General features: G+C 42.6%; 1 protein-coding gene across 1 annotated transcript in view; it reads right to left on the bottom strand.

Annotated features, from left to right (window-relative positions):
* Positions 1 to 327: 327 nt before the first annotated feature.
* Positions 328 to 27,119, bottom strand: part of LOC103164785 (methylthioadenosine phosphorylase) — a 59,106-nt gene continuing 32,314 nt past the window's right edge. The window contains exons 5-8 of the mRNA XM_029055442.2: positions 15,691 to 15,793; positions 13,249 to 13,488; positions 7,023 to 7,145; positions 328 to 947 (exon numbers count right to left, since the gene is read on the bottom strand). Of these exons, the coding sequence (XP_028911275.1) occupies positions 909 to 947; positions 7,023 to 7,145; positions 13,249 to 13,488; positions 15,691 to 15,793 (505 nt within the window). The 3' untranslated portion in view covers positions 328 to 908. The remainder of the gene's footprint in view (positions 948 to 7,022; positions 7,146 to 13,248; positions 13,489 to 15,690; positions 15,794 to 27,119) is intronic.

Raw genomic sequence — 27,119 nt, 5'->3', positions numbered from 1 at the left:
GCTATGATTTCTAGGTCTTCCTAGAGAACAACTAGTTTTGTCAATTACTGTTAAAGTCTTCTGATTTTTACTAGTAACATATGGTAGTATTGGATTTTAGGTTTTTATTGTACCACATACACATGACAACACTGAAACAACCATCAAAAAGTTCCACGTAAAATTACCTCATCAATCTCAAACAGGCAAATGTGTTTCTGGTGACGGAAAACTTAGGGCAGTATATCAAGTCAAAATGGGCTTACTATAGATGCCTGTTCTTTAAGTGAGTTAAAACAACCAAGGCACATTCTGTACTCCATTTCCAAATTCAACATGAGTCCACACTTTGTGAATGACAGAAAATTGATTTTATTTTATAAAACTAAGTAAAACAACCAATCCAAAATCAGTAATGAATTTTTAAAGGTGAGCAATAAGTTTTAAAAAAGTGAAACAGTCAAAGACTGAAATGACCTATGCTTCTGCAATGTGCATTCATTTCCTAATTTCTAAACAAGTCCATTGTATAATACTTTCCAACTAGGTTATTTTGTTCTTCTGTAATGCTACAGCATATGCAAGGAAAATCTCAAGTAACCAACCACAAATCTTTCCACGAAATAATCATAAAATTAGCCATTCCTGCTTAAAGAGTTAAAATGGCCAGTTGCAACTCAGCAGTGGAAGAAACAGGTTCTTCTCTTTTCTTTCTCTGAACCTATCATTTCTGAAAATATTAGCAGAAATGCCAAGATCTTCCATGTGGCAAGTCCCCACCCAAGCATCTTAAACAACTGTAACAACCCACCCCTGATAAAAGTAGTCCCCAGCAAATAATTGTTTCCAGAAAACTGTGGTATTCTCTCATTCGAGTAATCTAGACTCTGATTGAAGATTCTGAATTTCATCTGGACACCCAGGCCATTTCAATGTCTTGGAGCCAAAACCGAGAACTGGGCCACATTCTGAAATAAAGAAGACAAATCATTAATGAGTTGTCATGATTGTAAACTAGACAAACGAACATCGTTCTGGCTGATTATTCAAAGCCACCTCTCTTTGGCAAAGCATGCATTCTGGTGTCTTCTTCCTGCTCCCAATCCGCAGCATAAGGTGAGTATTTCTGGGTATATGAGGGGGTCATGGATGTGAGGGAGGGTGCATGAGTGAGGAGGCCACGAAGAAGTTGGGGAGCTTGAGTGAAATATGAAACCCCATGGTAACTTGTTTAAAGTTCCTTCCTGCTTGCTAACATTTGCCTCATATCTGAGTGTAGAGGATGAGAAGGGAACTATCACTGTTCAGATTCTCACTCTTATAAGGTAGCTATGCCTGGCTGGCTGCTTCCTAAGAACTTTGGAAAGTCCTGCTTGTTTCTACATCGAAGATTATCAATTAAAAGCAAAAGCAGGAGAATTATGAAGGAAATGCAGATGTGAGAGTTAAGGTGTGAGAACACAATGCCTACTGGTTACTAGTCAGGCTAAGAATCAATCATGGGGTTGAAGCAGCAGAGCACAAATTTCATGTCTATTTATAGAACTCAAGACAGGAAGTCAGCCTTGAAGATCATTAGGAGACCTAATATGCAAGCAAAGAGATTGTGTTTAGGTAACTAGAAAAAAACAAGAGTCGCCTTTAGAAACCAATCCCCTCATTAGGCAAAACATCGTTTTTCAGGAGAAAGCCATATTGCCTTTACAGTTTTATGTAAAATGTCTATTACTGTAGTTACATCAAGTGGCTCAATTTCAATTTTGTCATTACACACAGTCATAAACATTTATACACACACACCAGATAGCACATAAATGATTTGCGCATCTGGAAAATAGAAGGCCAATGCTACAAACCCACAGAGATGAAGCTGGAGACAGACTGAGACAGATCAATCAATTCATCAATGGTGTTTATTGAGTTCCTGTGTGCAGAGCACTGTTCTAAGTGCTTGGGAGAGTATAAGAGCATTAGGATCTCTGCCTAGATATGATTCCTGTCCTCAAGGAGCTTACAATTGGGCAGGGAGGATAAAATATACAATAGCTTACAAACAGGTTAAAGATGTGCTCAAATAGAATACACTAGCAGTGAAATGGGGAGTTGAGGTTGTGAGTGACAAAGTGCTGAAGTGGTGCAAAAGTGACAGTAGGGAGGATGTTACCTGGGGAGAAGAAAAATTAATTGGAGAAAGGCTCTTGGAGGAGGACAAGGAGGAACTTCAGAAGGGTTTTGAAGATGAAAAGTGTCCTATTTGGTAGATTTGAAGGGGGGAAGGAATTCCAAGCAGGAGAAAGGGTGTGAGGCAGAGGTCAGAGGTGGGAGAGTCAAAAATGAGTCATTCAGAGAAGGTAGGCTTTGGGAGCACAAAAGAGAGTATGGTGGAGTGTAACAGAAGAGAGCGCAGAGTTAGAAGAACCTAATGGAGTTCTTTAAAGCCAATCGCCAGGGATTTCTGTTTGATGCAGAGACAAATAGGTAACCATTGGAAACTTTTGTAGAGCAGAGAGACATGAGCAGGACAAAGTCTTAGACATATGACCCAGGCAGCAGAGTGAAGCCCAGGCTGGAGAGGAAAGAGAGACTAGCGAGGAGGCTACTATAGTAGCCAGCTGGGATTTGCCAAGCACCTGGACCTGGGCGGTGGCCATTTGGTTGGAGGAAAGGACTGATCCAGGAAATGTGAAGGAAAAATTGACAGGATTTAGAAGCAGACCAACAGTGAGAGTTGAAAAGAGAGAATGGAATCAATGATAATGCTAGGAGTTGTACCTTCAGGGTGGATGGTGGTAGGGTCAACTGTGATGGGAAAGTTAGGATTTGGGAGGGTAGATGAAGGAGTTCAGATTTTGACATGTCTGAGTGAGATTAAGGTGCCAGAGGGCTAGCCATTAAGAGATGTCCTGTAGACAAGAGGAAATGAGATATTTCAGATTGGGTGAGGTCACAGTTAGTGAGGTAATAATAATAGTAATAATAATGATATTAATTGTGGTATTTGTGCCAAGCACTGTACTAAACCCTATGGTAGATACAAAATAATCAGGCCAGACCCAGTCCCCGTCCCACATGGGGTCCACACTCTGAGTAGAAGCACATATAACCTATTCCTGGAGTTTTGTTAGGAATATGAGCATGCAAATGGGGTAATAGCAGGAGCGTATAGTGGAATCCAGAAAGCTTTTTCAGTATGGGAAGACATAAACAAGCTTGAAGGCAGAGGGAAAGGAACCATCAATGAGTGACTGAATCTATCCCAGCACTCAGTACAGTGCCTGACACATAATAAACACTCAAATACCAGGCTACTATTGTTATCATTATTATTATGGCGGTTAGGAGAAAAGAAGGTTGGGAGTAAGAGTTCTTTATAAAATGAGAGGGAAAGTGGTCATAATTACAGGTAGAGGGAGAAACAGAGAAGGAAACTCAGACTACTCCCCGTGAGTATTAAGGACAGTGATCAAAAAAAAGTCACCAACCTCTTCAGGAGAACCAGAGGTGGAAAGAGAACTGATAGCCTCCACTGTCTTCTATATTGTGCTAAGATTTTGTCTACAGAACTTTTATAGAAAATTACTGTCTTATTGTTGCCTAATACAATATGAATTATTGTTTGAAGATTACATAATAATAATAGTAATAATAATTACAACAATTGTGGTACTGTTAAGTACTTATTATGTGCGAAGCATTGTACTAAGCACTGGGGCAGATACAAGATAATCAGGTCCCACATGGGGCTCAAAGTCTATCAGAGAAGGAGGGAGAACAGGTACTGAATACCCATTTTGCAGATGAGGGAACTGAGGCCCAGAAGTTAAGTGACTTGTCCAAGGTCACACATCAAGTACATATTGGGGCCGGGATTAGAACCCAGGTCCTCTAACTTCTAAGTCCACATTCCTTCCACTAGGCCATGCTGCTTCCAATAAAGTGATTACGTACATACCACATCTTATTTCTATTTTACTCTTTGAACCACTCAATAAAGAATTCCGCACACAGTAGGAATGCAAATACCACTGAATTATCAACTGACAGTGTGAATTACTGTTAGGAATTTTTCTCTGATTCATTCATTAATTGTATTTATTGAGCGTTTACTGTGTGCAGAGCACTGTTCTAACTGCTTGGAAAGTACAATTTGGCAACAAATATCATTTGTTATAACAAATGATCATTTGATCATGTTGGAGCAATTGTTATCACTAGACACCTAATCTGATAGATGGGTCCTAAAACCCTTCTGGGCACTGGTCTTGTTGGGTTTGACAGCTGGAGTATTTGATCAAGGTACGCGGAAGTATAACCAGAAAAACACATAGAGTAGTACATAAATACATAAAGATAAGCAAAACCCCCGCTTGCTTTGTACATACACAACAGAAGCCCGGACACAGAGGGGAGACCAAGACACTCTGGGAGAGATAAAATTACTGCTCTGTTAGGTTCACTGGGATCTCTACCATCGGTTGCTGAGCATGAAAGCTCCTGCAGGAGGCAAGATTGAGACTGGCATTGGTCGCCTGGTGAGCAGCTGGAAGGAGGAAGGTATCTAATCTGGAAGTGCTAGCTAAGTGCAGGTTTCTAAAATGGAGCCTGTACGAGAGCTCTCAAGATGGCCACCACATATGCGCAATGTTGGGGGTGGGGAGGAGAGACAGAATTGGAGCAGAAATCAGTTACCTTTCCTTCCCACTCTGACACTGTACATATACATGGCCACCATCATTAGAATTCATTTCTCATGATTCTTCGTTCTCCCTTCTTCCCTAACATCACTCCTCCCACTTAGCTGCTCACCAAAAAGAAAAAGTTTGTGAATAAGGTCTTTTATAAAAAATGTTGTAGATTATCAATTTTCCTCCCTACAGCCCCTTTCTCTTTCCGAATTCCTGTAGATTGCAAGTTCCTTGAGGGCAGGGATCATATCTACTTAGTCTGTTGTACTCTCCCAAACACTTAGCACAGGGCTCTGCACACAGCAGGCTCTCAATAAATATCACTGATTGACTGATTCCCTCAGAGGTTGCTGGTGGCTGGAGGAGTGGGAAAGACTTAATAATGGTAGTCATTTGTTAAACACTTACTCTGTGCCAAGCACTGTGCTAAGTGCTGGTGGTAGATGCAAGATAATCAGGTCGGACACAATCCCTGTTCCACATGGGGCTCTCAGTCTAAGGGTGAGGGAGAACAGGCATTGAATTCCCATTTTGCAGATGAGGAAGCTGAAGCATACAGACCTTGACCAAGGTCACACCGCAGGCAAGGGGGCCAAGATAGAATTGGAACCCAGGTCCTCTGACACCAAGGACCCTTGCTCTTTCTGAAAGGGAGTAAACAGGAAGAGAGACACTGGCTGAGCCCCACGTGGTGGATAATATGGGATTTGAATGAAGATAAAGTATGTGTGGGGGGGGGGGGGGGGAGCACACACAAGATGGAGTGAAAATTGCACTGAGGGAGTGGAAGGAACAAGTCCTTTTGCCCAAAAGTCTGGAGGAGTGGGAGGTTGGCCCTCTTGGGAGAAAGCAGCAGGGGACACAGATCTTGCTGGTGTCACTGAGGAAAAGGAAGGAGCATGCCAGAAAGAGATTGAGGATAAAGGGGGATTTGCTCAAGATGGAGTAGGGCTTGCACAGGCTAAAAAAGAACAGTTGTGTGGTGGGGAGGTATGGGATAGGAGGCGGACTATGTCTTGGGAATGGGAGGTTTGAAGGGGGTAGTGGGAGTGGAGTACTAGCACATGGTGAAGGGAGGGAGGAAGAGTGCATGGAGGGAAGGGGAGCGGGAAAACTCAGTTCCAGGGTCTTCCCTTAGTACTACGGAGAAGCTCTGTCTCAAATGAGCAGTGTGGCTTAGTGGAGAGAGCACGGGTCTGGAAGTCAGAAGAACATGGGTATAACCTCGACTCTGCCACATGTCTTCAGTGTAACCTTGGGCAAGTCACTTCACTTCTCTGGGCCTCAGTTACCTCATCTGTAAAATGGGGGTGAAGACTGTGAGTCCCATGCGGGACAGGGGCTGGGTCCAACCTGATTAACTTGTATCTACCTTGGTGCTTAGAACAGTGCTTGGCACATATTAAGCACTTAACAAACACTATTCTTTTATTATTAACTGCCACAGTCATCACAACATTCTAAATATTATTACAGTGATTTCTTCTCCTGCTCTGTTAGGGAAAAGAAGGATTGGTCTAGTTGGGGTCTGGGTAGCCAGGAGGGGTAGTGCTGCCCAAGACCGACTGCAATGGCGTGTTCTCCCTTAGGGTCTTCTTCCCCTCTTGTAGGGAAGGGAGGGGCTAGCTCAGCTGGAGTCTGGATGGACAATAAATAGGATTGATTGACTGACTGATTGGACAGGCAAATGTCATTGTTTACAATGACACATCTATGTTACACAGCTCGTTCCTTTGTTGAAGGACTTGCGGTTTTCTGACCAGTCCTTCCGATGACTCTTACGGGAAGTGAAGTTGGGTCCGTAATAGCTACACAAACTGTCCCTAGTGACTAGACTCCCTTTGGAGTTTGAACCTAATGCATGAGCAGCAGAGTTGTCCACTGGCTGGACGCTGCTCTAACTGGGAGGTTATAGTACACCTCGCCACCAGCAAGAGTTTGAGTTGTTTTTGCAGTAGTGGTGATGGTCTGCCCAAGACCAGTCACACTCTCTGGCCTTGGTCTCCCTGTAGTCAACACTCCTGCAAAGTGGCTAGCAACTTTTACTACTAGCCTATTTAACTCTGCAAATAAATTCCCCAATAACTTTTCTTTCACAATGCATTTTTCTTTCATGTTACATCTTAACTGTAAGCTCACTGTGGGAAGGGAATATGTCCGTTTAATTGTTGTATTGTACTCTCCCTGGCACTTAGTACAGTGCTCTGCACACAGTAAGTGCTCAATAAAAATGATTGAATGAATGAATTTTAAGTTGGTTAACATGAAATGCTTCAAAACATCTCAGTGTTCTTCCTTTTCCAATTTTTCTCTTTGGATGCAGGTCCCATGCAATCAGAGCTGGTTTTGGAGACTTACCTGTATGTTCTGTATGGTTTCTGTCCATTCTAGGCTTCCTATTTGCGGAATTGCTATAAGAAGCAGGCTGGTGGCTTTATTTGCGTTTTCTTTCAAAATCTTCATGACTTTATCAACTGAAACCTAAAAATGTGGTCACAAATAAAAACATTAGCAACTCTAATCCTCAACCCTTTCAAGTTGCAGTTTTCTCTTGATGCATGAAGAAACACTTTAAACAAAGGGTCACCAACCACTGACACAGGAAGATGCCCTTACACGGTCTCCCTACAAGTTAGAGAATCAACTGCTCAGAATTTTGCCTTTATCAAGATAAAGAGATAAAAATGTTCTTTAATGGCATTAGATTATTTTAATGTGTTTTTTAAAATTTTCATATCCAATTGCTTTGATTGTTTTCATTAAAATGGGTACGAATAGGAATGGGAAAAACAATATTAAGCCATGTAAATTTTGGCAGAGTTGAGAGGAAAAGGCAGGAAAGTGGAGAAACGCTATAAATGTTGAACCAATAAAATGTTGAGAAAAACCCAAATAAGGGATCGTGCAATAGATATCTTCATAAGCTGGTTTTGAAACCAATTTAAGAGACTGCATATAAAATACATTTTGTGAGGTTAGAGTATGTGATTTTTTTCATTATATTTGTTGGTCCCAGCTTACTGTCCAGTTAGCAAAAATTGAATAGAACATCCAGAAAAATGGGCTATTTTGTTCAGAGCTTTATGGTGCCACTACAATTCATTCTCTAAGCGATTGGATTTTTTAAACAAGGATAGAAAATTTTAAGGTGGCATACAGTGTCATTTGTCTACTTTAAGCTTTTAAAAAAAGAATGTTTGGATAGAATTCTTGTTGCTGAACCTCAAAAATGTGACAATCATCACCATCTCCAAGGACTACTAAAATCACATCTGCTCCAGGAAGCCTTCCCTGACTAACCTCTCATCTCCCCACCTTATTTTCCTTCCCTACTGTGTCACCCATGCACTTAAATCCTAGCCCATAAGCACTTTGATACTTACTCCACCCCTACCTCCACAGCATTTATCATTCAGTGGCATTTACTGAGAGTTTACTATGTGTAGAGCACTGTACTAAGCGCTTGGGAGAGTACAATGAAACAGAATTAGAAGATAGTTTCCCTGCCAAAATGAGTTTAGATCTAGAGGACTGCTGCTTTCCCCCTTACTTAGTTTATTTTAATGTCTGTCTCCTCCACTACATTGTAAAGTTCCCCAAGGCAGGAATGGCATCTACCAACTTTACCTTACTCTTCCAAATTCAATGTATAAGGCTCTGCATACAATAAGTGCTCAATAAACAAGCCAGATTGACTGATTCTTGAAAGATCAGCATGTAAACTGATAACTTTATTTGCATTTTCTTTCATGGAACCTCACTGCTCTTCATAGCTAGTGAGATTTTTGGACCAGCTAATTGTTATCACTGTGGCTTCAGGCCACAGCATAGCACATAAATTTGATGTTTGTGAGGCCAGGATTGCCAAATTCTGAGTCCCAGGAAAGCTGCTCCTTTTAATTATTTGTCATCTCTTAATTTGATCATCTTTTTTTAAAAAAATGGCTTTTGTTAAGCACTTGCTATGCATCAGGCACTCTAAGCGCTGGGATAGATTCACTGTCTTAATCCCCATTTTACAACTGAGGCACAGAAAAGTGAAGTGCCTTGCCCAAGGTCACAGTAGATAAACGGCAGAGCTGGGATTAGAACTCAGGTCCTCCTTTCAACCCGAGCTCAATTCACTAGGCCATGCTGCTTCCTTCACATAGTCTTCGGTGTGAGCATAGCTCCTAGAGCTTCCATAGGATCTATGCTGACTACACTAAGAGTAAGATTCTTTCCTTGAGTCTGCTGCTAAGTTAGTTAAACTGATCAGCAAAGTCCCTATAAAAGTCTCAGGAAGGCCTGAAAGGAGTAGTGTTTACAATGAAGATCACACTCAAAATTGCCCCATCAATTAATAGGCTCAAATGGACAATTCCACTCATTCCATAAATCAATTTATAGCTTGAAAAATACAGTACGGGTAATCTTGACTGCCCTAAGAAGGTATAGTTGGCCATGTCAGGGCTTGAGGTACTTTGTCTGAGTCATTCTCCATCAACAAAGAGGTTAAACAAGATTGTGCACTAGGCCTAGTATTGTTCAATTTATCTACATCTCTTTGTTAGACACAAGGAGGTACCGGATACTGACATTAGAATAGAATCCTGACTCTCCGGGAAAGTACACAACAGGCTATGAGCATCACTGAAAGGCCCAGAGACTGCCTTTTAGAAGTTTGCATAATTAAATAACTGCTTGGAGGCCTACACCCAAGAAAGTATACAGAATATTTTTAAACCTTGAGCTCCTTATCTTCCCTCCCAAACCCTGTCCTCTCCCTGACTTCCCTGTCACTGTGGACGGCATGGCCATCCTTCCCGTCTTACAGGCCCGTGACTTTGGTGTCATCCTTGACTCAGCTCTCACATTCACCCCGCACATCCAATCTGTCACCAACACCTGCTAGTCTCACCTTTACAATATCACCAAGATCGCCCTTTCCTCTCCATCCGAACAGCTATCATGCTGGTACAAGCTCTCCTAATATCCCGACTGGATTATTGTGTCAGCCTCCTCTCTGATCTCCCTTCCTCCTGTTCCTCCCCTCTCCAGTCTATTCTTCATTCCGCTGCCAGGATCATCTTCCTATAGAAATGCTCTGGGCATGTCACTACCCTCCTCAAAAACCTCCAATGGTTGCCTATCAACCTGCGCACGAAACAAAAACTCCTCACTCTTGGCTTCAAAGCCCTCCATCACCTCGCCCCCTTCCTACCTCTCCTCCCTTCTCTCTTTCTACTGCCCACCCCTTACAGTCCACTCCTCTGCCACTCACCTCCTCACTGTCCCCTGTTCATGCCTATCCTGTCGATTCCTGGCCTACATCCTACCGCTGTCCTGGAATGCCCTCCCTCCTCACATCCGCCAAACTAACTCTCTTCCCCTCTTCAAAGCCCTACTGAGAGCTCACCTCCTCCAGGAGGCCTTCCCAGTCTGAGCCCCCCTTTTCCTTTGCTCCCGCTTCCCCCCCACCCTCTGCTCTTCCCTCTTCCCTTCCCCTCAGAACTGTGCTCATTTGTATATATTACTTATTACCCTATTTATTTTTTAAATGAGGTGTACATCCCCTTGATTCTATTTATCTTGCTGATGTTGTCTTGTTTCTGTTTTGTTCTATTTTGCTTTGCTGTCTGTCTCCCCCGTTTATATTGTGAGCCCATCACTGGGCAGGGATTGTCTCTATCTGTTGCCGAACTGTACATTCCAAGAGCTTAGTACAGTGCTCTGCACAGCGTAAGCGCTCAATAAATACTACTGAATGAATGAATGAAACCCTAAGAAGTTGGCCCGGTGCTAAGGATTGATGATGAGTTTTATGAGAATTGAAGTGATGCGTCAGTCTGCACTAGGGAAACTCTACACACACCCAAAGGCCTCTTTTGGCAACATGGAATTAAATACCACCATACAATTCTGTCATCTGGGCAGCACACTGTCAAACAATGCAGTGGTAGACGAAGAAATAGGAAATCAAAATCAGGAAGACTAGGCTCTTTCTGTAGGCAGTCTTTCAGAATGTGTGAGCTATAAGGCACCAAATTTTAGAGCTGTAGCACTGTCCAACCTTCTCAATGATTGCAAGATCTGGACCCATCACAAGTCACATCCAAGCCATTGAACAGTTTCATTATATTAATGTCTGTCTCCCCTTCTAGACTGTAAGCTCGCTGTGGGCAGGGAATGTGTCTGTTTATTGTTAGAATGTACTCTCCCAAGCACTTAGTACAGAGCCCTGCACACAGTAAGCACTCAATAAATACGAATGACTGACTGACTGACACTTGCAGGCCATAATCAGTATCAAGGGGTTTGACAGGTCCTCAAACAATGAAGAACTAGAACAAAGTCTTCCATTAGAATTGAAGCAAACATCACCTCAACAAAATTTGGCTAAGTGAAACATTGTGATGAGAATGGGTGACAGTGGGACACTCAGCTGCTGTATGGTGAGCTGAAATACTCAGGGGAAACCAAAAGGGACAAAAAAGCTTTAAGAATACAGTAAAGTGCAGTCTTGAGCTGTGCTGTATCTCGGCAAAAGATGGGAGACAACTGTAGTAGATAGGCCCGCTTGATGCCCTGTCAATCAAGAACGCTTGAGAGAACAGCTGTTCTGAGAAGCAGCTTGGCCAAGTAGAAAGCACACAGGACTGGGAATCAGGAGACCTGGGTTCTCACCATAGCTCTGCCACTTGACTGCTGTGTGACCATGGGCAAGTCACGACCTATGAGTCTCAACTTCCTCTTCTGTAAAATGGGGCTTAAATACCTGTCCTCCCTCTTAGACTGTGAGCACCATATGGGACAGGGACTGTGTCTGACCTGATTACCTTGTATTTACCTCAGAGCGCAGTACAGTGCTTGACACAAAGTAAGCGCTTAAAATCCACCACAATGATTATTACTATTATCATTAACCATCGCGGGGTGGGGGGGTGGGGGGGTAGGTACCGTCTTGGAATAGAAAGGACAACCCCAAGAAAGGACAACTACAACTTGGCCTAGTGGGTAGAGTCCGGTCCAGAACCTGAGTTCTAATCTCAGTTCTGCCACTTGTCTGCTGTGTCACCTTGGGGAAGTCACTGAACTTGTCTGTGCCTCAGTTACCTCATCTGTCAAATGGGGATTACGACTGTGAGCCCCATCAATCAAATCAATCAATGGTATTTATTGAGCACTTACTATGTGCAGAACACTGTACTAAGTGCTTGGGAGAGAACAATATAACAAAATTAGCAGATACAATCCCTGCCCATAACAAGCTTATATGGACTGTGTCCAAACCAATTTAACTTGTATCTACCCCAGCACTTAGTACAGTGCCTGGCACATAGTAAGTGCTTAACAAATACCACCCTCCACTCCCCCCAAAAAAATCTGTGTTGTAATTTCCTCTGTAATTTGTTCAGATGGAGATGGTATAACAATAATAATAACAATGTTGGTACTTGTTAAGCATTTACTATGTGCCAAGCATTGTTCTAAGCGCTGGGGTGGATACAGGGTAATCAGATTGTCCCACGTGAGGCTCTTAATCCCCATTTTACAGATGAGGTAACTGAGGCACCGAGAAGTTAAGTGACTTGCCCAAAGTCACACAGCTGACAGGTGGCGAAGCCGGGATTAGAACCCATGACCTCTGACTCCTAAACCTGTGCTCTTTCCACTGAGCCACACTGCTTCTCTAAGGACTTCCTATAGATTGACTGCTAACCAACTCAAATCCAGCTCAAAAGACATGCCCGATGACCCATATCTTGTTACATGGATAGGATGCTAGTATTTGTTGCATCACCTTCCCAAAATGAAGGCCAGGTCTCCCTCTCCCTCAGTGTTTACAGAGATCCTGTTACCAAAACACCTTTACCATTCTTCAGTGGTCTGGACAGAGCCTCTTCACTAGTGAGAAGTGCTGATAGAGTAGAACACTGAGGAAACCTTGGTCCTACAGTCTGGCAAGAATGGCTTACCCATAAATAGTATTCAAATTCCAAATCCTGATTCAAGATCAAATTCCAAAAACAACAGAAAAAGACTGTTTTTCTTTAAAACAATTAAATGGCTTTTCTGACCTATCCTCTGGGGCGGCATAGGAGATGTGGAGCAGATGTGGGCTTGCTGAGGTTTTTTTTTGTTTAAGGAGATTAACGCAAGGGTAGCTTTCCTTTTGTAAAAATGAAAAGTAGCCAAGCAAGTTTTAGATAGACTGTCTATTTTTTATTAAAGAGACTTTGCCCCTTCACTAAACTGGAGTCCTTTGGATCCAAAATGTCCCTTAAGATTTTGAATACGTGTCACTAAAAATATTGAAAAACATTCATAGTGAATATCTAGAAACTGGCCTCTCCTTTGCATCCCCAATCAGGCCAGAATTTCCAAGAAACAGATTTTCTCTGCTAAATGAAGATAACACAAATGTCTCAAAGACCTAATACTGGCCTTTTAGTTGGCTTCAATCCCCACTTTTATTTACCTCTCACAACATTACTCTCAAGAGGAGGCAGGCTAATCTCTCTCGATGCTCCTAGGTGCATAAATAATTTATAACACTTAAAATAGCAATGGAATCTTGAATGGGAAAAGAGGTTCCACCCACCGCCTCCTCATGCTCTTTCCAGCAGTCATAGTCCGTTGCCATAGCAATACTCGCATAGCAAATGCCAACTTCTTTTGCTAGAATAACTTCAGGAACCGTGGTCATGTTGATAACATCTGCCCCCCAGTTGCGGAACATCAAACTTTCTGCCCGAGAACTGAAACGTGGCCCCTCAATGGTCACCACTGTTCCCTTCGGGTGGCACTTGAGCCCAAGTTTCTTGGCAATCTCTATGAGAACCTTTAAAAAAAAAAAAGCACATAAAACAGATGTTTTTTAATGATACATGTGAGCCAAGATACATCATCAACCCAAAGGGGCGAGTGAACAATGAGTACAGGAAATAATGGCTGGAAAGCAGTTAGTTTGGCTAGTCACTATTGTATCATGTAATACTCTTCACTCTGCTCTCAGGGATGAAGGCAGGTGAATTTCAGTGCTAGCAGTCACTTGATTGAAGCATCAAGTTGCAACATGGAAAGTATAGCTATTACCTGTAAAAATAGAACTTTCCCTTTCCTAAAATGCATTTTGTAATTAACAGAAAGCAATAGAATGGACCTTTTCCCACTCTTCTCCTTCCTTTAAACCATCGTAGCTAGGAATCATGGAAGGTTGGGGAAGTCATGGGCCACAGAATTTAAGAATTTATTGAATTCTGCAAGCTTCCCACTAAAATCTGAAGTATCTTGGTTCCAGCTGAGAAACTGACCTTGAACAATACTACTTATAAGTAGTATTGGATTCAACTTCTAACATCAATCTTGCTGCTATTTGGCCCTTAAGCCCCGCTCTGGTATTAAAATAGTCTTGAAAGCTGATTTATCCATTCTTTATCCAAAACCAATTTTCTTAGGTGAGCAAAGACCTGATCTATTTAGTCTGCAAGAACATGTACTGCCAGAGAGCCCAAAATGCAGCATAATATAGCAAAAAAAAGTGTTTGCTGTATAAGTTTTCACGAAAGAACACAAAGTCAAAAGAGTAATCTTAAAACAAACTCTGGGGTCATGGGGAAAGTGTGGGGCCCAAATCCGAGGGGTCTCTAGGCAATAAAAAGCAGCACCTGGAATTACATCGAGACACAAATTAGTATCCTACAGAGACCTACGAGCAATGTTCAATGGTTTCCATCAGACTTAAGTATTCAGCTCCAAAAAGTCACATAACAGCATCCCTGTCACCAAGAAGCTACCCCAAATCTTCCCAAACTTTGATGTCCTTGCTAAACAAATGTGTTGTTAACTTGGCTATGGGAGATGGATCTTGTCTTTTCTACAACAGATCCCTCTGCCTAAGTTCATTTAAAAAGGCCTGGAGGTGAAACTAAGTAGAAGAAGCTGGCTTTCCAAGTTGTAGCCACAAACACACAGAATAAACACCATGTGCTGTTTAAAACTTTTGATTTAATATCTCCTGGAATTCTCTTTGGTGTCTAAAGGGAAAGATTCTGGCAGACAAATGTTCAGTTCATTTTGGTCACACAGGTGGTGGCTTCTAACAGTAATTGACATGACATCTACAAACACGGCATGCCAGAGTAACTCAGACTTGCAGATATGTGGAGAGCAAAACAAAAACAGAAACCTGAAAAACTTGCAATGGCTCCGGTCACATTCATCACTGGCACATTAAAGTGCCATTAGGGTCTGCCTGAAGCAAGTATATTGGAGATTCTCTTCCATAGCCAATCGCACAGACTCTTTCCCAAGAGGCAAAAGAATCAGAGTTCATTAGATCCATGCCTAATTTTCCTTTAGACTCTAGCCCAAATAAATATGCATGGCTGATAGGGCTACTGCCTCCTGGGTAACCATTGAAACACAAAGATTCTGCCAATGGACAAGTTTTAGAATGGCATTTACCTACCTTATTTCCAAATCAGTATTACTTTATAAGCTAGACAATTTACCTGTGGATGATTTGAGGTCCGTGAATAGTTCTGCCAGAATTTAGGTTTCATAACACTACTCCTAAGATGCAGAGAAAGGGTGTTGACTACTTCTGATCATTTTCCTTTTCTGTAATTACTTCCTTCTTCTGGCTGTCATTTTAGTCACTGGGAGTTAGAGTAGTTCATGTGCCATTGAGTCTTTCCAGATCTAACTTGCAGACCTTTTATGGAGCTTTCATGGCTTCCTGAATTATATCAGCATCAACCATGGCTGCTTGCAGTCCACAAAGTCTCAAATTTCCCCAAACCAATTCAAGTTCCACGTCAGAAGAGGGAGAAGGGCACATGCTGCTGAATTGATCTAGGGCTAGAAGCTGCTCTGCTCAAGGCTGGAAGGTTTTCCTCCTATATGGACCTGGAAACCAGTAAGTGCATCCTGTTTCCTCCTATATTTATCCTAGCTCCTGATAGTAGTGTGGCCCGCTGAGCCCCAAGGGTTAGACTACTCTGAATCATATTATGGTTTACCTCAGAGAATATGTACATACCTCTCTAGTTTTGGGGCAAAATGGTTCTGCCATTGGAATATGGCACACTCCTTCAGAACAGCGATGGCTCCCATCGTAGAAAGTTTGTTTCCTCTTGGTAGTCCTGCAAAAATAAATTGAGAGGGGGAAAAATGCAGCCTTCTCTTTCATTTAATCATATTTACTAATCCAATTGTATTTATTGAAATCTTACTCTGTGCACTGCACTAAGTACCTGGGAGAGTACAACAGAACAATAAACAGACATGTTCCCTGCCCACAATGAGCTTTCAGTCTACCCCATGGCCGACTGACCAATTTGTGGATTAGCTAGGCTGCCTCTATCTCTTTTTTAATGCTAACCCTTGGATAGCTACTCCACCAGGGAGTGGGAAGAGAGAAATTTAAATCTGTTTTTCTCCTTAAGAGGAGCTCTGGTAAAAGTTCAGTGGAGAAGAGTCAGAAATTACAGGAAAAGTGAAGTTTTTGAAATTTCTATGAACTGATTTTATTTCCTACTGTCTCCCTCCGTATTACCAGATGTGCATATGGAATGTTGTGCAGTCAGATAATATCAGTAGGTTCAAAATCGGGGTTGGCAAAATCCACGGACAAACTGTCCATAAAGGTAGGTAGTATTAGTAGCAGCGGCATTTACTGAGCACTTGGAAAGAACAGAATAACGTTCCCTGCCTACGAGGAGTTTACAATCTAACTGGGAGACAAACATAAAAATGTTTACCACACTATCAAAATAAATTGAGTGGAGTTGGTTTGAAGGGATGATACAGCTCAGGGTGGTGGGAAATTAATTTTTTGGAGGATGTGTTTGAGGAGGGAATTGACTGTGGGGAGAGCTGTGTTCTATCTGATGGGGGGGGGGGGGGGGGGGGGGGGGAGGGAGAAAAAGAGTGCCAAGCCGAGGAGACAGGCTGAGTGAAGAGAGAGGCAGGAGAGTCGACAGCGAAGTAGAGGACAGTGAGTTGGGGAAAAACAGGGGAAGAGAGCAAACAGGTAAGATGGGGTCAGACCGTGGAAAGCTTTGAAGCCAAATATGAGAAGTTATGGTTTGAGGCGAAAAAGACACTGGGAGCTAGTGGAGGGTTTTGAGGGGAGAGACGTGGGCTGAGCAAAGCTTCAGGAAGTTGATCCATGAAGCAGTGTGTAGCATAGATAGAAGAGAAGAGGATGGAAACTATAAGACAAGCAAGCAAGGAGGCTAAGGCAATAGCCTAGCTGGGGCAAGGGGAGAGCCTATGCCTGGAGGATGGCAGTTTGAGTGAAGAGGAAGGGGTAGACCTGGGAGATGTGAAGGAAAAACCGACTGGAAAAACTGGATTTGGCAGTTTACCGAACCTAAGAGTTGAATGATGACATCAAGGTTGTGGGTTTCTGGGATGGAAAGATGGTGGTGTTAACACCTAAGATGGGAAAATTAGAGGGAGGAGTGTGGGTTTAGAAGAAATATTTGAGGTAGCAGGAGGAAATCAAATCAGATGTCGTAGAGGCAATAGGAGATGCAAGACTGCTGGGCAGATGAGAGGTCAGAGCTAGAAAGATAGTTATGGGAATCACTTGCCCAGAAGAAGTAGATGAAGCCATATGAGCAGATGAACTTCCTGACAGAGTGGGTGTAAAGCTTGAAGAGTAGAGGACCCAGGACAGAGTCTTGGGGAATGTCAAGAAGAGGAGGTGAACCAGGATAGTACTGTGTCAGCAAAACTGAGGTCTGATGGTGCTTCGAGGGAGTTGTTCACCATTACAAAAGCAGCAGAGAGAGGGTCAGGATGGAGTGTAGACAGCCTTTTGGACTCGATGAGATCATTGGAGACCTTGGAGAGAGTAGTTTAGTTGGAGGGATGGGTCAAAATCCAGACTGCAGAGGGTTGAAACGAGAGTTGGTGGAGAGGAAATTAAGGCAGTGGGTGTCTGACCAGTGCACCCCTCCAAATGGTGAGAGGACAGGTAAGGTGTACTGCTGCACTGTCATGGTGTGCAGGAGATTCTCTCTCAGTGACACTCACACCCATGGATTCAGTCCCACTGTTGGCAGTGTCATCTTTGAGGCAAAGGACAACTCTACTATCTAAAAAAAAAAGTTAGGATTGTAGAGGTGAAAAGTTAAGAATGTTAGATGGTCCATCCTTCTCCAATAGGAACAATGTCAAGGAAGGCAACCATTACAATAGTTACTCTGCATTTTGTTGCCACCACTGAAGGTGGAATGCTGAACTGGCTAGACCACTGGTTTGACCCAATAAAGGCAATTATGTTTTTGTATTACAAAGAGTTGGCTGGCAATTTTCAAAACTGAACAGTAAGCACTCAAAAATATACAATCTCCAGTTTCACAGGCACTGTTGTAAAGGTTTAGGTCAGACACATCATTACATTTTTCAGTTACCAGCATTAGCTCACTTCAGTTAACTTACTTTGCTCTGATGAGCCTTACTAAAAATATCTGCTTTATTCATATCTATTAAATCTTGTTATTGTTAAATTTGTCAGCAAACCAGGAGACTGAAATTTTTTACTTTTATTTTAAAAAGGAAAAAAGCAGTTAAAATGAATACTGCAAGGTACATCATGCCAATTGGTCTGTTCTCCAGGGGAAAAGGTGGGTTGTTTTTTTTTTTTTTGGTTTGTTTTTAAAGAGAAGTTTTCCTGGATGAAGAATAATTAAAAAGAATGTGCAGCTGGTCACAATGTAGAATTGTCTTCCAGAAATAAATCTTATGGGGTTTTTTTTTTTCCATTTCATCATGCACAAGAAGAGTGACTCAAACCTAGTCCAACAGTGCCAAATGTGAAATAAACCAACTGATTTTTTTTTTTTTAAAGAAACAGCAACTCCTTTAACCTGCCTGCTGCTTGGGCTGTATGATTTAATAGGAAGTGTTAGAGCAAGTTTGGATTTGCGGGCTGATAAACCAGGCCCACCCCCCTAAAAAAAAAAAAAAACACCCAACAACAACCAAATATAACCATTTTAAGAGGCATGTCTATGAACAGGCACCTGATTATTCCATTGCAGAATGGATTCAGACCACACAGAGACCCTTTTCTGAGCTCCCAAGGTCAGGCTCAAGCTGTTACTAGGCTGCCTGGATCTGACAGACAGCAGCTACAAAGGAAGTGAATATTAAGGATGTGACATAGAAGGCTAAAGGAAATAGCTGTTCTCTTAGTACTAAACAGCCAAACTTAGCCGGGTTCTATATTTGAAAGCATACAAGACACTGGCAGAATGGCTTTAAACTGTCAGTCTCGGAACACTTCATAGGTCATGAACAAGTCAAAACACGCAAAGATTCAAATTCACCCAGCAATGTAAAATTGGTTTCCAAGAGGCACTGCAATGCTGGTAGGTCAGAAAGATGGCAAGCGGAAATTCACTATTCAATTAGTAATTAACAGAATGCAGAGATATTAAACTTGATTTCACAAAAATATTCAAATATTTCAATGTTTATATTCTGAACAGAGTCCTCAGACTTAAGGCATAATTGGTTCCTGAAAATTGCATCTTAAGTCGAAATATTTGTCAGAACTAATTTTCTCATAGGAAGAATGCTAGGCACTGGGGATCAGTTCCTGAACCAAGGTCTGATACCCTACTTCTAAGAAGCAGTGTTGCTTAGTGGAAAGAGCACTGGCCAGGGAATCAGAGGATCTGGACTCTATTCCCAGTTTTGCCAACTGCTTACTGTGCTGAGCAAATCACTTAACTTTGCTGTGCCTCAGTAACCTCATCTGTAAAATGGGGATTAAATACCTCTCCCTCTAACAGACTGAGAGCCCCATGGGGGACAGAGACTAGGTCCCACCTGATAAACTTGTTACTCCCCCAGTACTTAGAATAGTGCGTGACACATACTAAGTGCTCAAATACCATAAAATAATACATACAGGTCAATTATACAGTAACACAATATTCATTCATAAAACATTTTATAACCTTTAGTGATAAAATTTGTATAATATATTTAAAAATACACAGTGTAAATCACAATAGACAAGAATCACAAAAAGATAAAAAATATAGTTCAATACTGCAGTGTGTATTCCCCTAACTACAAAGGGCAAAAAAATTGTAAACATTTTTTTGCAAAAAATGGGCTCATGGTGAGATTTGGGTGAGATTTTCTTTCTAAACTTTCCCTTCTCCCCACTCACAACCCTTTAGCCACCCTCCTCTGGCACCAGCTTACTCGCTATGCCCCGATCTCTTCTATCTCACCACCGACCCCTTTTCCTCATCCTCCCATGGTCTGGAATTCCCTGCCCCTCCATATACACCAGAACACCACTCTCTCCACCTTCAAAGCCTAATTAAGGTCACATCTCCTCCAAGAGGCCTTCCCAAATTAAACCCTGTTTTCCCTGACTCCTTCTCCCTTCTACTTCGTCTATTTGCTTGGATCCCTACCTTCCAGCCACTTGTTTTCACCCCACAGCACACTCACACAGATCCGTAATTTATCTATACTAATGTCTGTCTCCCCCTCTACACCGTAAGCTCGATGTGGGCAGGGAATGTGTATTCTAGCTCTGGAAATGACTTAGCAAATTTAGCTGCCCTGAAAAGTTCATCAAGGTTCTGAGACTACTTCGTGACGGCATGGCTGGCTGGGTCAGACCCAAGAGTGCCCTGTCTGATCCATTCCCCACTGATAATGGAATAATAAAGCAGGGATGCATTGTGGGCCATTCAATTCATTCTAGGCCGTGGTGCTAGGAGATGCTGCAGGTGCTGGAGACACACTTCCGCACCTCTGGAAAACTCTTCCAACTCAAGAGACTTCACATCTCAGCCAGTCCTAGAAACAGTTATTCAAGAATTACTTTGTGCAGGTGACTGCACCCTAGAGGCCTAGATCCAAGACAACATGCAAATGATTGTAAACCACTCTGCCAAATCAATAAGGCATTAAAGGCTGATAAGTGTAAAGAAAACAGAAGTGATACATCAGTCTGCACCTGGGAAGCCCAGCAGAGGGGAAGGAGACAGAGAAAGCCGAAGACAGTACTAAGGAGAGTGGGTGCAGACATTAATATGAGGAAAGAGGTATGGAGCCCATCGCTCAGGTAGGGGGGTTAGATTTTAAGGTCAGGCGGATTACCTGAGAGATTGCTGGGAAGGGAAAGAATGTGGACATGGGAGGAGAATGCTGAGGAAATAAATCAATCATTTTTACTGAGTGCTTTCTGTGTGCAGACCAATGTACTAAATGCTTGGGAGAGTACAATATATCAGAGTTGATACACACGTTGCCCACCCACAACAAGCTTACTGTCTAGAGGATGAGCTTAAGTCCTCAGGTGGAAAGATTCTCATGTGAGGGTGTCTCTATCATTACCAAATTGGCTCTGGTGATGTCATTAGATGTCTTCTTCTTGCCTGGTTTTAGCCAGGGGAACTGGATATATATGCAAATGGCTTTCTCCTCCACCACTCGAGCCTGCTAGTACCTAATAGGCTGGTCCCAGGGGTTTGCAGGACAATTTAAAAGCACACTACACAATAATTTTAAAAACACTTTATCGTTATTATTAAGTGCTTACTATATACTACTGTATCTACTGAGGCAGATACGATACAGTTGGATGAGACAGTCTCTGTCCCCCATGGGGCTCACAGTTTAAGAGGGATGGAGAACGGGTACTATAGTGGCAGACCAATCTGCTTCTAACCCAAATCTGTTTCTGCTCTGCCCAAACCCTTCTCCCCAGGAATCAAAGCACTTTCAAATGCCACTCTGGTCCATGCAGGTCATCAACTTAAAGCCAAAGGTGTATTAAAAGATGGGGCTGCTGGCCTCACCAGTATGCGTATTAGTGCACACAACCATGAATTCCAGAATTCCCATTCTCCTGGCAATTTCAAGCACTCCTCTCTAGCAACCGAGGCTACAAGAGTACTGACAGCCAACAGTGCAGCACCTGCCAAACACTGTGGCTTCAGACCAAAATGCAGAGCAGCAGATAAGATCTTTGCTGGGCAGCAGATCCACGAAAGTACAGGGAGCAACACCAAGACCACTAGAGACTGTTTTCACAGCCCTCACAAAAATAGCTGATATCAAATGACCAGGGCTCTGGAAACCGCTAAGCAAATTCTCTCATTCTGAGAAATTCAACAAGAACTTTAGGTTACTTCACAAGGGTATCACTGGTATATCATTCTTATATACAAACAGAGGGAAGGGAGTGTTGGTCACTCAGCCTACTTAGCCTATTAGCACACATGGGTAGGATCTCACTCTCAGTAGTATCATCTTAAAATACAAAGGACAGATATACTAGACTTTACTGAATAAGCAAGAATTTGTTAATCCCATATCAACATTAAAAAAAAAAGCGGAAGGAAAATGAGATCTTCATTTTTGGGAAGTTGGCCATTCAAAGTCTTATTTAACAGAGTTGGTACATAGCAAAGCAGAATTTCAGCCCCAGTGAGGGAGGAGGGAAATGATAAACTGAGAAAATTCACCTTTAACACATCCCTTTACTCATCCACACAGGACATTCTTACTCTGGGGAGTGAATTTGAACTTTCTGCATTCTTCCTCTATCAAGGACTGTGTGAAGCACATTTCACTCTGCAAAGAAGAGGCATCAGCTGTGTCTTTCTGAAAGTGACTATATCCCCTCTAGTGGTTGCAATATGGATAGTATAAAACTCACAACTGCAGTAGAGCTATCCCTTAACATTAAAGTATAATGGTACTGATACTGTACCCACCCAAGTGCTTAGTATAAGGCTCTGCACACAGTAGGTGCTTAATAAACAGTAATTTACTGATGAAATCTTACCCATTTGGGTGGATGAGGCTAAAAAAATTGACATTCCATTCCACAACTGACACACGACTCAATTACACATTGGTGAGCACATAAAATTATCGTTTGCTAACTGGATGTACAGTGTCTTTCACTTTTTCTCACATAATAATAGTATTTGTTAAGCATTTACTGTGTGTCAAGCACTGCTCTAAGCACTGGGGTAGATACAAGCTAATTAGGTTGGACACAGTCCATGTCCTACATGGGCTCACAGTCCTAATCCCCATTTTAGAGATGAAGTAATAGGCACAGAGAAGTTAAGTGATTTGCCTGAAGTCACACAGCAGACAAGCAGTGGATCTGGGATTAGAAGCCAGGACCTTCTGACTCCCAAGCCTGTGCTCCATCCACTACGCCTGCTGTTTCTCTGACTTGTTTCTTGTTTCAATGTTCCTAACGCCTCTGCCCAAGGAGAACAATCCCATCCCCAATTGCCATTCAGGAGGCTGGTCCCTATTGCTGGAGTTTCCCAAATGCCAGAACACATTTCTCACTATGCATTTCGGCTACAACTAAGCTGTTAAGACATCGGACAGACTCCTCTGACAGTGCTGACCTGTTTACATGCAGCACAGCATGGTGTAAGGAGAAACGGATTTTATGCATTGGCTTTAAATCACTCTATCACCTTGTCCCTCCTACCTCACCTCCACCTCTCTCCTTCTACAACCCAGCTCACACACTTTGCTCCTCTGGTGCTAACCTTTTCACTGTGCCTCCATCTCACCTGACTCACTGCCAACCCCTGACCCACACTGCCTCTGGCCTCTGGCCTGTAACGCCCTCCCTACTCAAATCCGCCAATTACTCTCCCCCACTTCAAAGCCTTACTGAAAGGACATCTCCTCCAAGAGGCCTTTCCAGACTAAGCCCCACTTTTCCTCATCTCCCATTCCTTCTGTGTCGCCCTGACTTGCTCCCTCTGCTCCTTCCACTCTCCCTGCCCCACAGCATTTATGTATATATCTGTAATTTTATTTATTTATATTGCTGTCTGTATTGATGTCTGTCTCCCCCCTGCAGACTGTGAGCTCGTTGTGGGAAGGGATTGTCACTCTTTATTGCTGTACTGTACTTTCCCAAGTGCTTAGTACAGTGCTCTGCACACAGTAAGCACTCAATAAATGACTGAATAAATGAATGAATATGCATGTGCTCTGCAGAATGGCTGAATGTTCCAACATGGGTTTTCTTTAATCAAACAATGATATGTATGTACGCCTACCACAAGAACATAACTCCTGCGTTCTTAAAGAACCAAGTACTGGAGGATTCACTACATGAGTGGTTTAAGGAAAAAAAACCCAAAACAATCAAGTTAAAAGAAAACCCACAAAGAAATGTGGTATTGTGGCTGTATAATTCTACTGCAAAATGTGAGAAATTTGTAAAACATGAATCAATAAACATCTGTTGCTTAAGTTTTGTTAGCTTATGTTGTGATCATTTTAACAGGACAGAAATAAAAATAATGGTATTTGTTAAATATTTACTATGAGCCAAGCACTGTACTAAGCATGGCGTTGTGGATAGAGCAGGGGCCTGGAAGTCAGAAGGTCAAGGGTTCTAATTCCAGCTCCGCCACTTGTCTGCTGTATGACCTTGCTGTATTACTTCTCTGTGCCTCAGTTACCTCATCTATAAAATGGGGATTAAGACCATGTGTCCAACCTGATTACCTTGTATCTACCCCAGAGGTTAGAACAGGGCTTAGCACATAGTAAGTGCTTAACAAATACCATAATAATAATAATTACTATTATCTTGTATCTACCCCAGCACTGAGTACAGTGCCTGGCACATAGTAAGCACTTAACTACCATTTAAAAAAATAATTCACAAATGCTAATTGTGCTAATAACCTCTAAAGAATGCAACTGTGGGATGCATTAAAGAGGGACTTCTGTAATTACTTATTCACAAAGAAATAGAACTAGAATCAGAGCTTCCTGTCGATTACCCAGTACTTGCCTCTTATGATCCCTTCTCTAAGTGACTGGTGGTCCTAATTATAAATTAAATAGTAAACCGAGTTGAGCGGGTGAACGCTAAAGAGGAAAAGAAAGAGGGAACAGATTGTAAGGAAGAAAGAAGGCTAATTCGATTCTTTCCAAGGTTTTTAATCCCCTCCCATCTTGTGCTGTTGGGTGGAGGGCGCTACTGAGATCAGATTTCAAAAGCTGATGACATAACTGTGGAAATTCAAGGCAAGGCAGTGTAAGGTCTGTTGGGAGGAGGGGGAAAAAAAAAAGACACCACCCCCTACTCCAGCCAAGCGCTTTAGAAAATGGGACTTTCCTGATGAGTAATCAAGCTAAGAATAAGAAAGCCTTCGACCAAAGCTACTCATCCACATCTCAAATTTTATGACCGATTTTTTTTTTTAAAGCGAAGAGGCCGAACTGATTGGCTAATTTAATTATGCTAGATGGACTAACAATTCTGCTACTAATATGTGTGGACTAAGTGTCTATTCCCTCGACTGATGATGACAGCATTCGTTAAGCCCTTATTATGTGCAAAGCACTGTTCTAAGTGCTGGAGAGGATACAAGGTGACCAGGTTGTCCCACTTGGGGCTCACAGTCTTAGTGCCCATTTTACAGATTAGGTAACTGAGGCACAGAGAAGTTAAATGACTTGCCTAAAATCACACAGCTGACAAGCGGCGGAGCCGGGATTTGAACCCATGACCTCTGACTCCCCAGCCCATGCTCTTTCCACTGAGCCATGCTGCTTCTCTACTGCTTACTAGATCACCCTAACAAAGGTAGTCCAAGATATTAGCGGCCTGGTCGCTGAAGATGGCAGCAGCAGCATCAGTTAGGAATGCATTGTTCATCCTGAATGGAGCAGAGGACTGAAAAGAGTGTCCTTAAACACGCCTCCTTCATCCAAACCCAACCGGGCTCATCAGTGGGCCGCTGCTGGTGAGTTATACGCTTATGGTGCCAAAACTGGAAATAGGTAAGGCAATAACCATTACCTCATGGAACATCAGGATGCTAGTCGATGATCAACAGTCATAACCCAAAAAACTAAAAAGGCTTGTGGTACATGAACTGGCCCAATACGGAATCAATATCGCAGGGCTAACCGAAGCTCAACTCCCCGAAGGACAGCTCTCGGATCTTGGACAGCTTCTTTTTGAGAGTCTGTCTTTCTTCAGCATGGCAGCTATCAGAGATTGGTTTTACAATCAAAAATCACTACTACTGGGTCTTCCAAATCTGCCCAGAGGTATAAATGACTGATGAAGTTATGCCTGCCCCTGAAGCAAAAGCACTTTGACGCCATCATGACAAACCCTGGCAAAAAAAATTTTAAAAAACGCTTCCACAAAGATTTGGATTGGATACTCATCACAGGAGCGCCAACTTTCGACATACTGATCGTACTGGGAGATTTTAATGCCCAAGTCCCATGTCTTCCCTATTAATTATCCTAATTAAACTCTTCTCTGGACCCTGCTGCACCATCAAGCTATTACCCCACCTCCCTCTTCCCCATTTTACCCAAGGTCCTTGAACTGGTTGTATATACCGGCTGCCTCCACTTTCTTCCAACTCTGTTCTTCACCACTACAATCCAGTTTCTGCTCCTTTCAATCCACTGAGACCGCTCTCTCCAACATTGCCAATTTCCTTCTTGCCAAGACTAAGAGACTCTACTCCATCCTAATCCTCTTCAACTTCTCACCAGGTTTTGTTGCGATGGACCATTGCCTTCATCTGGAAGCATCATCTAACCTTGGTTTTTTGGACACAATTCTCTCCAGGTTCTCCTCTTTCCTCTCTGGCTGATCCTTCTCAGTCTCTTTTGCCAGATTTTCTTCTCCTTCCTACCCCCATAACTGTGGGTGTCCCTCAAAGCTCTGTTCTGGGCCCCCTTCTCTTCTTAAACTACACTCATTCCCCTGGGGAGCTCATTCACTCCCACAGTTATAGGGATGACACCTAAATCTTCCTCGCTAGCACTAAAACACACACTCTCTCTCTCCAATCTCACATTTCCTTCTGCTTCCAGGACATTCCTATATGGAAGTCACACTGACTCATTAAGTTCAAAACTGAACTCCTCATGTTCCCCTACAAATTTTCTCCTTCACCTAACTTTCCCATCACAGTTGCCAATACCGCCATCTGCCCCATCTTTCAAATCCACAACCTTGACATAGACCTAGTGGAAAGACCACAGGGCAGTGAGTCAGAGAACCTGAGTTCTAATCCCAGCTTTGTTACTTGCCTGCTGTGACCTTAGGCAAACCCCTTAATTTATCTGTGCCTCAGTTTCCTCATCTACAAAACCAGGATTAATACTTGTTCAGACTCCTACTAAGACTTTGAGCCCATTGTGGGACAGGGACTGTATCTGATCTGCGTCCACTGTACACACCCCAGGGCTTAGTTTGTAGTAAGCATAACAAATACCACCATTGTTATTACAATTTTTAATCGTGTTTGTTAAGCACTTACTATATGCCAAGCACTGTACTAAGCACTGGCGTACATTCAAGTTAATCAGATTGGACCCAGTTCATGTCCCATATGGGGGTCACAGTCTTAATTCCCATTTAGGAGAGGGACGGTGTCCAGCTTGATTTGC

The sequence above is a fragment of the Ornithorhynchus anatinus genome, chromosome X5, assembly GCF_004115215.2.
Source record: "Ornithorhynchus anatinus isolate Pmale09 chromosome X5, mOrnAna1.pri.v4, whole genome shotgun sequence".
Lineage (NCBI taxonomy): Eukaryota > Metazoa > Chordata > Mammalia > Monotremata > Ornithorhynchidae > Ornithorhynchus > Ornithorhynchus anatinus.
This window is presented reverse-complemented; position numbering and strand designations above follow the sequence as displayed.